Source organism: Alternaria triticimaculans (assembly GCF_023758025.1).
Source record: "Alternaria triticimaculans strain BMP 0046 chromosome Unknown scaffold_3, whole genome shotgun sequence".
In the NCBI taxonomy this organism is placed as follows: domain Eukaryota; kingdom Fungi; phylum Ascomycota; class Dothideomycetes; order Pleosporales; family Pleosporaceae; genus Alternaria; species Alternaria triticimaculans.
Genome location: NW_026055960.1, coordinates 1,768,235 through 1,782,406, shown reverse-complemented (window position 1 = coordinate 1,782,406; position 14,172 = coordinate 1,768,235). Strand labels below are relative to the sequence as shown.

Here is a 14,172-nt window from a genome sequence, read left to right as displayed (position 1 = left end):
GATGACTGGCGGGTATGCAGGGCATGAGGCTGAGCAGGCGTGGCGAAGGCGAGGTTGCTGTTACTATTCTCGGCATGCTGCATGTGGGTGGTGCCGGGGATGCCACGCGATGATTTTTTGTCGAGAAGCATGGAGACGTGGCAGCGTCTTTGTTGGATTACCTAGGTGCGCTGTTGGACAAAGGACCTAAAGCAGAATTTGGGATTCATTCGCGGCGGTAAGAGAGGGCGGACTTCAAGTGTAATGGCGTTTCACTGTAGTGCTGCGGGTAAGCTGCTATTTGCGGGTTTGATGATTGTTAGGCTCGGAATGATTCCGAGTGGTGAAGGTTTTGGTGAAGAGATTTGGGGCGGTGAGGCCCGTCGGTGAGATGACGGGTGAAGGGTATGCACAAGATGATGTGCAGGGTCTTGTACTGTGGGTCTGGGGTAACGAGGTATGCGATTTGCTCGGTTGGGCTGCCTAGCTAGGGATGAATCGTGAATACGCGAATGTTCTCGTTTTGGTTGGGTCGCTCGACGAGCGTGTTGGGCAGGATTGGGTCGTTTGTGACGGACACACATGTGGAAATGAGAGATTGCGATGGTCGTGGTGACGGCTGGTGGACTCGCTACGATGCATGACATTTTATTGACACGACTACAAATATATACATGGGACTTGTGTTTTTGCATTCGGTTGCCAGTGCACCTTCATGTCATCTTCGATCTCACACCTTCCTTCTGGAAGCCGACGCCAAGAAGCATGCAAATGCGCGTCACGGCTAAGAAGTAAACGAACGGGACGTTCCCCAGATCGATGGCGTTCCATCGCCAAAAGGCCCAGTAGATCTCGCTTCCGACCGGCAACACAGAGAACAAATGGCCTAGGTCGGCGAGCAGCAAACCGACTATGAAGGTTTTCCAGACTTTGACGTCGGCCGTGGCGCGCAGGATCGAGGCTTCCAAAAAAGCAAGTCCAAGGTACAGATTCGCTAACTGTGACATGACTATGGATGTTGAGATTGGAACCGGGAGGCCCGGCGAGCTGGCTGCATGGGTCAAGTCCAGGTAGGTGGATTGGAAGAAAAACGCGTAGATGGCACCTAGAAGGATGGAAGCGGGCTCTAGCCAGCAGAAGACGAGGCGGTAGACGGTGGGTATGGGGGCGGGTGGAGCGGTTGATGCCATGATGTTTGAGCGATGGTTTGGCCCGGTTTCGCGTGATCTAGGTTGTGGGCTACACGCGATTCAAGATGGTGTACCGTGAAGCGACTTGGATGGCGTACCATCGGAGCGGTGTAGCATAAGCAGACGCAGGAGGCCGTGGTGACAGTGGATCGGAGGAGCCGGATGCTGCAGCAGGCGGACGAGCGGTACTCTTTACGACGAGCAGCAGCAGCAGTAGCAGTGGGACGGTGTGGGTAGTGCTGGCATGATAAGATAAGTGGTAATTTGCAGGGGTGGGTCTGGAGTTGCTTTGGTGAACAGACCACGTTCGGGAGGCACTCGAACCGGCTTGAGATCGGCTGAGTCTCCTGGCCTAGTGTGTGGCACGTCGTCTGGCGTTGTTAACAAGCTCTGTTTTCCCTCTCCTGCGACTACTAATACTCATGCTATAAACCTCGTGTCCGACTCTTTTGCGTATCCTTGCTTTCCGCCCAAACCCTCACCCTCCCTACACTCGCAGCCCGCTTTGCTGTGCACGCTCTCTTAGTCACCGCCGCGTTATCCTGCGACGTTACGATTCGCTTTCTGTTTCGCACCTGCCCTTCACCGCAACTCGTCGGGCTCAGTAGTCAGCATCCCTGGTAGCATGCATCGCAGGCAGTCCATCCTGTCGCACCGACCGAAGACCTCTTCCGACGTGGACGACGACACCTACACCTCTGCCGCGCCGCCGCAGCACACGATGAAGCGCACCATCTCGCAGACATTCCCTACCCACTACCAACACGACGTCAAGGACACCAACATGTTGGACGCCGTCAACGAAGCCACCATGCACGCCGACGGCCTGTCGCAGCATTCACAGGCCAGCTCCTTCTCCCGCGCGTTTGGTGCAGTCGCTGGTAGTTTCACCCGCCAAAAGACGCGCCGGCGCATGTCGTCCGTGTCGTCCGCCACACCTGCACAGCGTCGCCGCGGCTCCATTCATTCCTTATTCGAGTCGTTGCCCTCTTCGAGCACTAGCCAGAAATCTACCATGGATCAACAGCGAATGCCCCTGCAACACCAAGACTCTGGCATTCCCACTTTTCAACTGCAACCACAAAGCACTAGCTCAAAGGCTTTTGCTCCCTTCAAGCGACTGAGTAGCATGCGACGCCGCCCCACAGCTTCGGGGCCATCGACAGACATCACCAAAACCCTTTTCACGCCCGCCGTCTCCTACCCCAGCCAGTCCGTACCAGGCGCCGCCGCCCGACAAGCAGCAGCCGCCGCAAACCAGGATCGCCAGAACCAGCTACGCCGCGAGCAGGAACACACCCACCGCTTTCTCAATGGCCTCATCACCACCTCCATGCGTGATGACGACATCAAGGACAACGAGAGCGGTGTGGACATGACATGTGCTTCTCCCATTGTCCGCGCCGACAGTGTCACGGAGAAGAAGATGAGTGAGTTGGCAAACAACAGTCATTGGGGCCACGCTAACAGTGTCACAGTCGATCCCTTCCAACGCCTTCCTGCCGAGCTCGCCACCACCGTTCTGTCGAACCTCGATGCCGCTTCTCTCGTACGGGCCGAGCGCGTCTCGCGCAGCTGGAACGAACACGCCTCGTCACCGCACGTCTGGCGGAACGTCTTCCTCCGCAAACACGAACCCGAAGTACATGTCTCCCCTGCGCCTATCCAAATGGGCGGCTTGGGCACTGGCAAGATGGCAGGCGGCAACCCAGCACCAGCCCAGGACTGGAAGCAGATGTTCAGGGCGCGAAGCACAATCGATGGGCGATGGAAGACTGGTACACCCGCTGCCATTTACCTCAATGGTCACACAGATAGCGTCTACTGCTGCCAGTTTGACGAGAACAAGGCCATCACCGGCTCCCGAGACAGGACTATCCGCGTGTGGGACCTGAAAACTTACAAGTGCATCAGGGTCTACGGTGGACCCAACCACCGCCCAACAGCCAACACTCCCCCACCCATGGAGGAGCGACCGGAACGAGTCATCAGCCACGCTTCGCTCAACGGCACCAAGGTTGGCAACGAAATATACACCGTCCCCGCCGACTACCACGACGCTTCCATTCTTTGCTTACAGTACGATAGCGAGATCATGGTGACAGGATCCTCGGACTACACCTGCATCGTTTGGGACATTACCGGCGATGAGTACGTTCCCATGTACCGACTCCGCGGCCATGAGGCTGGTGTCCTAGACGTCTGTCTCGATGACAAGTACATCATCTCTTGCTCCAAGGACGCCATGATCAAGGTCTGGGACCGTAAGACTGGCAACTGCGTCCGCACACTCAAGGGTCACAGAGGCCCCGTCAACGCCGTTCAGCTACGCGGCAACTTCCTCGTTTCCGCTAGTGGCGACGGTGTAGCTAAGCTCTGGAACCTTGAGACTGGTGTTTCAATCAAAGACTTCCCGTCCGAAGACCGTGGTCTCGCCGCTGTCGAGTTTTCCGATGATGCAAAATACGTTCTCGCTGGTGGTAATGACCACGTCGTGTACAAGTTTGATGCTTCAACAGGCGAGCTGGTCCACAGCAGAGTTAAGCACGACGGTCTTGTACGCTCCCTGTTCCTCGACGCCTTCAACGGTCGCATCGTGTCTGGCTCGTACGACCAGAGTATACAAGTTTCGGATTATGAGACTGGGCAAACATATGCTGTTTACAAGAACTGGACAACGAGCTGGATCCTCTCAGCCAAGAGTGACTACAGACGCGTTGTTGCTACAAGCCAGGATGGCAGGACTTTGATCTTAGATTTTGGCCACAATGTACCGGGATCTGAATTGCTCGCTGGATCGAAGTAATCGAACATGGTGGCTGGACTGCCAAAACACGGTCCAGACAGTGTCTTAATTCTTTGGTCGTCATCGACCTTGCTGCAGTACCCTCGCAGCCGGCCCTTCCCCGCGCCCCGCCATTGTCAAGCCAAGTGGCATATATACCCCCTCCGCGAAAAGATCGGGACAAGGAACGGATTGCAGACGTGAGCATACAACCAGGCCGGCCAAAAGTTTTGTTGCAGAAGAAGGTGTGATAAATTTTCCCAAGTCAAGCATAGCATTCATCGGGCAGGCGTTCCTCGTTTATCTCTTCATGCGTAACCTCTGATTCATTCCCATCCTTCTCTATATTCTGTTGCTTTCTCCGTCTTGCTTCGTGTTAGACTGCATTACTAGCATATATTTTGCGGGACGTGGTCACTTAGCCATGTTTTTCCCGATTGCCTGTACTTCGGCTTATTAGATCTCTCCTTTGTTGTTTTTTGTGGGGTTTCTGGGGGAAGTTATAGGTGTTGTTGTGTATAGATGCTGGGATGGAGATGAGTGAGTGATAAGCAACTAAAGACGCTCCTTTAATATCAAGATTATATACTTCACTCTTCATTCTCCTGTCGTGACTGTGAGTCATGCGTCGTGCCGTTTAGTCGCAGTGGTTAGACCATGTATGTCTGGCGATGACCCATGATATTTGCAACGAAGCTATACGTGTTCCAAGCACTGTCATCCTCCCACGGAGATGCGTAAAGAGATCAACTTTCGCAAAACCTTTCTTATCATCAGACACATCAGCCCCACGAAACAGTTGAATAGACTAGAAAGAGACATCAATATTCCACGCAAAGGGTATACACAACAAACACCACACCTTCCCTCCCCATCACCAAGTCCCCCTCCTCATCCCCACGCCCTCAACCCTCTCCCACCACGTCCCACTCCTCCCCTTAGTCGCCTGATTCATCCACGTACTACTCCTCCCCTTCGTCGCCTTGTTTGCCAAAGAAAACACATACGGCACTTGTTTCCTCTTCGAGTTATTCTACGACCCCTCGTTGTTCTTCTCGTCGAGGCAGATGCACAGTGCGGCGATGAGCGCCATGTCGACGCCAGGCGCGATTTGCACGCCGTAGGTCTGCTGCCCGAAGAATATGTCTTTGCCGCTGAGTAGCTTGCGATCGATGCGGGCGACGACGAGGCCTAAGAGGAGGGGTTAGTTTGAGGGTTGGGGGTGGGTAGGGTAGGGGAAGGGAGGGAGAGGAGGGAGGGGAGGGGGAGATACGAACCTCCTTGCGCCTCATCCAGGATATCAGCTTGAGTATCGAAAAAGTCGCCTTTCATAGTGAGGCTTTCTTGCTTGCCGTTTTGCGACGTGAATGTTGCTGTTGCTTTGCTTCCAAATACTGTATCTCATCGTCAGCCAAGAACATTCTAAAATCAGACATCAAACCACGCCCATCTGCCTTCTCTCACACATCTCCCATCATCATCACAAACCAGACAGAATACTTACGTTTAAAACTACTCTTCACCTCCATAATCTTCTCGCCCCCCGCACTCTCAACCACATACGTGGAATGGATGTGGAAATGCTCCTTGACTATGCTGCACAGGTGGTTACCCTGCATATCAAACATCTTCTTGCGGCCAGTCAGGCTCATGACTTTGCCTTCGACTTTGAGCACGGGCGTGCCGTTTGCGAGCTTGATGCTGAAGCTGTCACCGCTGAGGGACATGACCTTTTCTTTCAGCACGAGCGTTTCGGGGCCTGCGGCGAAGAATTGCGGGAATACGCCGATGGGCTGGGGGGCTGGTGCGAGGGCCATGGTTGTGTGGGTGTTTGGGGGTTGCAAGGCTGGTGATGTTGGGGTTGGGGTTGTTGCTGCTGCTGTTGCTTATCGTCAGGTGTTAGGGATAGGTGCGCGAATGGTAGGTAGTGTAGGATAGAGTGGCTTTCTGGTGCTGAGAGTCAGATAGTAAGAGCAATAGGTGTGAGTCTGGTGTCGGCATTGGCATTTAATCATGTCCATCTGGGAAGCCTTACGTGACGCTAGGCGGTACTACCGTCGATCTTGGGGCGGTGCTTACGGTTAGGCAAGCACGGGTGGGGCTGAGCTGCGGCCGGCCAACCGAGAGCGATGTCATGAGGATGCCAAGTACCCTATCAAAAGACCACGGAGGTGATGAACATGACATGGACCGTGTTAAGGAAACGGTAATGCATGCTGCGCCGGCCAGGACAGGAAACACAGGAGCCTTATGTGTGCTAGTATTGCATCTTGTGCTAGAAATAGAAACGTGGTAAGCAGCATGCATACTTACCCGATGCATCACTGGATCAATGAGGTGCACGCAGGTCAGACTGTAATTTGCAAGACCAAAACTTTTGAGCATTGGGAGAGACCACTATGAACTCCGCCAACCCTATAGTCGAGACCTCTAGTCCGAATTGCCCTCGCGCCCCAACATACATAACAAACATGGCGACCATATGCACGAGGCCGGCTTCAAGGAAGCACAGCGTAGAATATATACACGGACCACAGAGCCGATATAAACAAATGGTCTAGACCCAGGGATTTCTCCTTGAGAGCAACAACCAGGGGTATGAAACTAGGCACCGTTCCCGATCCGGCAGTATCGTGAAGAATGGAGCTGAAAACGACTATAGTAAAACAACAAACAGTAAAGGAAGCCGACAAGACATTAGTTCTGGGCCGCCAGATTGCGGCCGGATTAAGGACAGTATGTGGTGAGTAGTGGAACATGTCGAGCGGATCCTGGGGTATACAAGACAAGACCGACAAGAGATGCGAGATGGTGGGTACAATGCGAGGTGAGCAATACGCACGTTCATGCGTGTCGTTAGGCAAAACAGATGCTGGAGCGAGAGTAAGAAGGCAACAAAAGACTAGTAGATCGTTCAAACGTTCTCTGTAAACCGAGATGACCTGGATCCATCCGCCGAAGGCAGACTTCTACCAAGAGTGCCTCTGGGTGGGGCATCGGGATTTGGAGATTGTGGCGGACTGAGATAGTGACGGTCCGAGAAGGGGTTGCCATCATCAGGATGCCGTATGACTGGTGTCCTGGCTGGGCTGGGTCGAATGTTCATGGGTCCTGACTCTCGGTTCGTTGGGCTGTCACCGATCTCCTTGCCAAACTCTTTTGACATGCCGGGACCGCCATATGTGCCGTGTTCATCTTGGTAGAAAGAAGACCCAGACATTGTGCCGCCACGAGAGAACTGATCTGATGTCATGCCCTCGCTGAAGGCGGAAGGAAGCTTGCGCCCTGACACCCGTTGAAAGCTGCGTTCACCACCACTGAGGTTGGTTTCCGCAGTCTTCCCTGACAAACCAGAGAAACGGTTCAAGAAGGCGATAGGAGCCAAAGTACTAGCTGTGGTGGGTGCTTGCCTCATCGACTGGTTGTTATCGGTGTGATCGTCGCCAGTGAGTTGTAAAGCACCGCCCTGCTTCCGCTTGTGACGTCTAAGCAGCAGCAGTATTATGGCGAGAATGAGCGCAGCGCCTGCCAAACTGCCCACTACACTTCCGACGACCTGTGGGGTTTCAAGTGGAGAAGGAGCGGTGTCGGCATCAGCATCTGAGATGCCTGCTGTGGTGGCAGCAGGGGCAGCCGCCGTTCCAGACGCATCCCCACCGGCACCACCATAGTATGCTGTTGTTGACGCAGCATCCGAGGAGATGACGGTACTGCTAGTGAAAGCAGATTCTGCTGAAGTTTGAGAAGATGACGCTGCGTCGGACGAGGACGTGAATTGCGATGCCGATGAAGATGTCGAGCGAGTCGGAGCGTCTGCGATGGTCGCAATCAGGTCAGTCGCAGTTGACGCCGAGATGCTGTCAAGAGAGACGAATGAAGAAGATGAGAACAAGGAAGCAGTGCCTGGAAATGTTAGACTTGATCGTGTTGACAGTGTCGTCTGGCTTACTAGATGCGGTCGAGTTCAAGAAAAAACTAACATCTGATAGCGGCACAGGGGCTGCAGATGGAGTCGCAATGCTTATGGGGGCACCAGTTGGAATTGGAGATGCGCTCAAGTCTGAAGTGGCCGGGACTTGGCCGCCTGTAGAGTATGGGTACGCAGGAACGGTGGGAACCACCAGGTCACTTGGGAAAGGTGGGACTGCTGGGACGGACGGAAGCACAGGAGCCGCAACTGTAGGTACTGCTGGTACTGCTGGGACACCGGGTGAGGGAGCGGAGGGCAGTGGTTGCTGCGCTGCGGGGGCTACTGAGGGCGCTGGTGCGGGTGAAGGCGCTGCGACTGCTGCAGCAGTCGGTAGTGCAGGTGCATCTGGGGACTGAGGTGTGACGGGCGCCATAGTCTCCTGAGCGATGAAACTTCCGCTGGTATCGACGGTTCCGACTACTTCGACGGCGACAGTGACAACCTTCGTGTTGCCTAGCGCAGCACGACGGTGAAAGAAGCGATGGCCTCTGCTCATGCTGTCTCTGGCTCTCAGTTCAGGGATAAGGTCCTCCTGGCTTGGTTCCTCCTCTTTCTCTTCAGATTGCGGCACAGGTTCGCTCTGGGGCGGGACGTTTTGCGCGCGGTGACGGTAGCGCGAATCGACTCTGGATATCCTGGGAGGTGTTGCAACGGGGTCCATAAAGGTCTAGAGACGGGGCCAGGCAATATGGACTAGGGCGATGCTCTCAGAGTATCGGTGGCGAGGTGCGCGGTTTGGCGGTACATGTGTTGTAGGGACGGTGTTGCGAATGAGCGGACGTACGGGCTTCAGCCGATGCAGGGAGTCCAGTCAATGGAGTGGGTTTGGGTGGGAGCGAGTGAATGTCGGCAAAAGAATGGACGCCAGGTGACTGACTGAGGGATGGTCTGGAGGCGGCAACGATCAGCACTCACATGTCAGGAGGATGGATGCAGAGGAGGACCTACGTGAAGGCGATCAATAGGCCAGCATTTGCTTCGCGACGGTCGCGCGGTTGAGGGGGCGGACGGGGTGGTTATGGGGGAACGGGCGGCGGACGCAATTTCTAGCGTCGTGTATCGTGCAACGGGGTGGGCCAGACGTGGTGTGGGTGTCGCGCGACGGCGGCTCCAACAGCTGCTGTCCTGAGGGTCCCTTGGCCGTGGTAGCGCTGGGTCCGTGGAATTGTCGACGTCGCGGCGGAAGCGTCGTGGGAGAGAGCGATCGGGACACAAGGAGCAGACACAGACACTTTCACAGCGCACGCCGACGCTCCAGCCCAGCCAGATGCAGCGAGGAGACGAGAAACCGTTTGGGGTCCGTCGGCCGTTGGCACGGGCCCTGTGGGACTGATTGGCCCGCAACCGAGATGATATGTCCAGGAATAGCAGGCCCCACCGGCACACGATATCACCACACGCACGAAGCAGCGCTGGATCTTCGCTGCCATGACGACTGGTGACGACGGCAATCTCTTGCTTAATCTCGTCCTCGCCCACCCGTCGCGCGTCGTCGAGCTTCATTCTTCGGCAGTATAACTTCGGAGAATTGGCGTACCATGGTCCAAAGGGGCTGCTAACTAGCCGTCCCGCTTGCACCTGCAGTGGCGCCACACCATCCAGCGACGGCCTTTCAGGTACCGCATTCTGGAACGGAGTATGCAGGGCCATGGCCCACTGCAAAGTCTGTCGAGGTGTTATTCTTAGTTGCCGCCCTTGGGTTGTCGCACCTGCCATTGCTATTGTCGCACAAGCATCGCCGACTCGTGCTCGTCGCCTTGGGGGACTCGCTTGCTGCAATCTGCCGCCGTGCCCTTTCCACCACCGCCGGCCCGTGTCTGCTGGCTGGCGTATTGCCAAGCCCGAGTAGTGTTCATTGTTCGCTAGGGTGGCCTTCATAGTTCACCACCAACATCACGAGCTTCCTCTCTGGAACGCGCCACTGTCTAGTATGTTTGTCTGGAGCCCCTGGCCTATCGCGTCAGCAAACAACCGCGCATGAACCACGCCGAACAAAGAACGAGGCCATCCACGCCGTATGACATTACCCTCCTGATCCAGACCTGCCCTTCAGCATGCCTCATTCCTCCATGACTTGTGAGATGTGCCACTCTGCGGTGCATGACTATTCGTCATATAGCTTCACAGACCTTAGCAAACCTAAACGACAAGGCCTCAGCGATCAGCTCTATACGCACGAGTCATGCACCTTAACACGGAACTTCAAATATCCTCTGACACGAGCGCGACTTCGAAACACAAACATATAGAATGTCTATATAACGATATAACCAAAGGGGTGATCGGCGGCGCGCCAGATTCCGCGGTTCCGTCCCTTGCTGCTTCTAAGTGCAAGTCTTTGTCTCTGCTAGGAAAGCGTGCGTCTCATCGGGTTCCACACGCCAGCTACGACTGCCTGCCGCTTGTGGACTACTACATCGCGTTGCGCACGTCTTTTCTCGTTGATTTTCAGCAAACTGACGGTGCAAAGTGTCGAACCAGTGGTCTTGTCTTTCTAGCGCGTGTCTATAGGTCATACCTACTTGTTGAGCATGCGTATAGATGAATACGCGAGTGGCGAGCGAATACGCCGTCCTTCGTATCGGACCTGCGTATGAGTTGTCGCGTTTTACCCCACATTGCCCCTCTGAACTGCGCGCCTTCCAAGCCTCGCAAACACTTCCCAGTTTTCAAGACACTGGTTATATAATTCGTGCCTCTTCCCATGCGTGTCGCCCGTGTCGTAACAGGTGCACCAACACCCAACAGTGACGTCTCCAACAAATCAAGCAATGGACCCCGAAAAGCACCAAAGACGCCCACCACCTCTTCCTCCCCGCGACTCTTCAACAAGTGATGCGCCTCCACCCTACTCCGTCATGGGCATGTCGTCGCAAGACCCGCGCTCCTCATCAACGCAGTCGCTCGTTCCAGATCCCTCACAGGGAGACACCGGGCGACGGCGCCTAATGCTCGTTTTCATTCATGGCTTCATGGGCAACGAAACAAGTTTTAGGAGCTTCCCAGCCCACGTGCACAATCTTGTGACTATCACGCTCGCCGAAACCCATGTCGTCCACACAAAGATCTATCCCAGATACAAGTCGAGGGATTCGCTTGAGATTGCGAGAGACAATTTCTCGAGATGGTTCGCTTCTCTCACCCATCAACATGCTCAGGACTGACAGCTGTCAGGCTAGCTCCACACGAGGATCAATGGACTGACGTTGTCTTGCTCGGTCATTCCATGGGTGGCTTGCTGGCTGCAGACATCGCGCTAGTATTCCGCCATCGCATCATTGGCATTGTGAATTTCGATGTTCCGTTCCTGGGCATGCATCCTGGAATTATCAAAGCTGGACTAGGCAGCATCTTCAGTTCACCGCCAACACCACAGGACGCGATTGTGCAAGACGCCGACGTTGGAAAGAGACCCAGTAGAATGAGTACAATCTTCAACCCAAAGCCTACGGATCCCAATTACAACCCGGCATTCCCAAATGATGTGAACCTGCCAAATCGGAAGGGCTGGGAAAACAGCCTACACTGGCTTACCAAACACTACAAAGATGGCTTAAAAGAAGCCACCAAGGGGCTCGTCAAGTCCCATTTCGAGTTCGGTAGCGCAATGGCCGACTACAAGGAATTGAAGAACAGATACGCAAGGGTGCGCGCACTTGAAGAAGACGACGAAAGCAAGAGGAGATCTGGGTTTGGCCAAGGGCGCACAGTACCTCGCGTACGCTTTGTCAACTACTACACTGCAAGTACCGGAAGACCCAAGAAGCCAAAATCACCCAAGTCGCCTTCTCCGAAATCTCCATCTCCATCTCGGTCCTCGAGTCAGCAACTACAGCATCACGACAGCAACATGAGTGCCTCGAGTGAGACATCGCGACAAGCGCCTGCTCAAATAGAGGAACAGGAGATGTCGAGAAGTTCATCCATCACATCGTCCGAGCCAGAGATGACACACGTGCACCCTGAACCCATAGTAGATTCTCCGCCGCTATCCATTAAAGTCCACGAGCATCGAGAGGACGGTATCGTGCCTGTCAGCCCTCAAGACCTCCTCTCGGCTACCAGCCCTACAGCACCTCAAACTTTCGAGGAACCAGCGCGCGAGGACAGCGGTCCTCCAAACTTACCAGAGATCCCGCCTATCCCGCAGGAGCCACCATTTGTTGATCTGATGCAATTCTCTGACAAGGCCCAGCGCAAAGCTGCAGAGAAAGAGCACGACCAGGCCCTTAAAGTATATCAGAAAGCTGTCAAGACACGCAACAAGACGATCAACGAACGGACCAAGATGGAAGAGAAGTGGGAAAAGGAAAAAGCGAAAGAGAAGAAGGACCGAGAGAAGGAAGAGAAGAAGAGGCAAGAAGAGCGGGAGAAAGCAAGGAAGGAGCAGGAGAAGGAAGAGCTGAAGAAGGCTGAAGAGGCAAACAACATGTCAGCAGAGGACAAGCAAAGGCAGAAAGAAAGAGAACAGCGACAAGCGGAGGCAGAGCAGAGGGAAGAAGAAGCGCGGCAAAGGCAACGAGAGGCAGACTTGCGTGATGGGAAGATACCCGCAGAAGACAAAGCCGAACCAAAACGGGCTACGACTGACCTGGAAGAGGACATTGGTGCTATTGAACTGGGAGACGATGAGCCAGCTCAACACAACCCCCAGCATCCATACGCCAACTACCAATTCTCCCGTAGCGGAATTATGCGTCAAGACACACCAGACGGCCGCACCGATTCCTCCTACACCCTTTCCACAATGGACAGCCAGAATAGCCATCGACCAAAGACCGAGTCGGAAGAGAATGTGCCTGCTAAACCAAAGAAGCTCAAGAAATTCTGCATGCTACCACCGAAAGACGCGGACGGAAACAAAGACCCTACATGGATACGAGTCTTCATGGAGAACATGGACGAAGTGACAGCACATACATCGCTTTTCTTCATCAACGAGACGTACGAGAAGCTAGTAGGAGATGTCGGCGCAAGGATAGAAGACTGGGTCAGAGAAGCGGATAGTGTGCGGCTGGTGCGCGAGATGAGTGAGGTGGAAGACATGAAATCGTGATTCACCGTCCAAGATACCCGTGTATACATGAAGTTCCCGATAGATAATTCCAGCGTTGCTCATTTCTAAGACTGCGAGGTACTGGTCCACCCCATGCGCGGCGCAATCGACATGACCCTACCACCTACGACCAGCCCCCAAACACCCAGTCCCAGTATCCCAGAGCCACCGTTCGCCATGCCCGCCCATACGCCGCCTGCTGCTGCCCATCCCAGACTCAGTGTACCCAGTAACAGAACCACTAGCTCGCTTCCTCGTATCGCTTCATTGAACTTCTCGACAAACGGGATTTTCGTCTGATTCTTGTCGTTCCAGAAATTATTCATGTGTACCCTCGCGAGGTACGCAGCCGCCGCATTCGCCGCACCAGCCCCAATAAGCACTTTTGTAGACGCGAGACTAGGTACGATGAGGAGGGCCGTGGAGGTGAGGAAACTGAGTAGTAGCTACAACCATCTTGTTAGTTAAAGATGTCCTCGCATTAGCCTTGACAGGGGATGGCATACCGTAACAGTCCCACTCGTCTGCGTCGACCGCGTCTTGTGCAGTCTTTGCGCCGCAGTATTTGACCATTCTGCAGCTTTCTCGCTCTGCTTTTCGTATTGCTGCAGGCGCGTTATGTTTTGGTAGGAGAGGTAGAGGCCGTAGGCGCTGAGGGTCGAGGTGAGACCGAGTTGGAAGACGCTGACGGTGTAGATGGAGGGGGAGAACATGGTTGATTCAGAGGAGAGCGTCTGAGAAAGCTCGAAGGTGGAGTTGGAGGGATCGTTGGTGATGTGCTTGCTGGTGTGGGTGTGAAGGTGTAGAAGGAAGTTTGGTGGAGGGACGGGACGCTACGTCATCGTGTTCTAGAACTTGCAGGGTTGAAAGAATGCCCAGGTGGGCTGCTGGGTCCTGCGTTGGAACGCGATACCAACGGGACGCGACGACGCGAACACATTCGAAACGCTCTTGCTTTGTAGAATAGACCTATCGCATCTGCTTCATATCCCTATCGATACCCAACTTCGGCTCATGCGCCAACTTCGAGAAAAGGCAGACTAATCAGCTTCCGTCACAATTACTATGCATGCTGAAGACTACGACGAGTCCGTCGTGTGAAAATGCAGGTTCCATGCCCTCGCATTTGGTGGCTTGCCCTATTGTTTGTGGTTGTTCAAACTCCTTTTTGTCCATAGTTCCCTCGGCACTG

At 54.4% G+C, this 14,172-nt stretch overlaps 5 protein-coding genes across 5 annotated transcripts; 2 read left to right on the top strand and 3 right to left on the bottom strand.

Annotated features, from left to right (window-relative positions):
- Nucleotides 1-1,794: 1,794 nt before the first annotated feature.
- J4E78_003284 (uncharacterized protein) lies at nucleotides 1,795-3,975 on the top strand (the record flags this gene model as incomplete). The annotated part of the gene is made up of 2 exons (XM_049363924.1): nucleotides 1,795-2,599; nucleotides 2,648-3,975. 2 exons carry the CDS (start codon nucleotides 1,795-1,797, stop codon nucleotides 3,973-3,975), a joined length of 2,133 nt encoding a protein of 710 aa, XP_049224589.1.
- Nucleotides 3,976-4,987: 1,012 nt separating this feature from the next.
- Nucleotides 4,988-5,771, bottom strand: J4E78_003283 (uncharacterized protein; the record flags this gene model as incomplete). Its single annotated transcript, XM_049363923.1, has 3 exons — nucleotides 4,988-5,145; nucleotides 5,232-5,348; nucleotides 5,459-5,771. 3 exons carry the CDS (start codon nucleotides 5,769-5,771, stop codon nucleotides 4,988-4,990), a joined length of 588 nt encoding a protein of 195 aa, XP_049224588.1.
- A 1,097-nt stretch (nucleotides 5,772-6,868) lies between these two features.
- J4E78_003282 (uncharacterized protein) lies at nucleotides 6,869-8,585 on the bottom strand (the record flags this gene model as incomplete). The annotated part of the gene is made up of 2 exons (XM_049363922.1): nucleotides 6,869-7,767; nucleotides 7,904-8,585. 2 exons carry the CDS (start codon nucleotides 8,583-8,585, stop codon nucleotides 6,869-6,871), a joined length of 1,581 nt encoding a protein of 526 aa, XP_049224587.1.
- Nucleotides 8,586-11,048: 2,463 nt separating this feature from the next.
- J4E78_003281 (uncharacterized protein) lies at nucleotides 11,049-12,980 on the top strand (the record flags this gene model as incomplete). Its single annotated transcript, XM_049363921.1, has 1 exon — nucleotides 11,049-12,980. One exon carries the CDS (start codon nucleotides 11,049-11,051, stop codon nucleotides 12,978-12,980), a length of 1,932 nt encoding a protein of 643 aa, XP_049224586.1.
- Nucleotides 12,981-13,045: 65 nt separating this feature from the next.
- Nucleotides 13,046-13,693, bottom strand: J4E78_003280 (uncharacterized protein; the record flags this gene model as incomplete). The annotated part of the gene is made up of 2 exons (XM_049363920.1): nucleotides 13,046-13,426; nucleotides 13,487-13,693. The coding sequence occupies 2 exons, from the start codon at nucleotides 13,691-13,693 to the stop codon at nucleotides 13,046-13,048; spliced, it is 588 nt and encodes a 195-aa protein (XP_049224585.1).
- Between the last annotated feature and the right edge of the window lie 479 nt (nucleotides 13,694-14,172).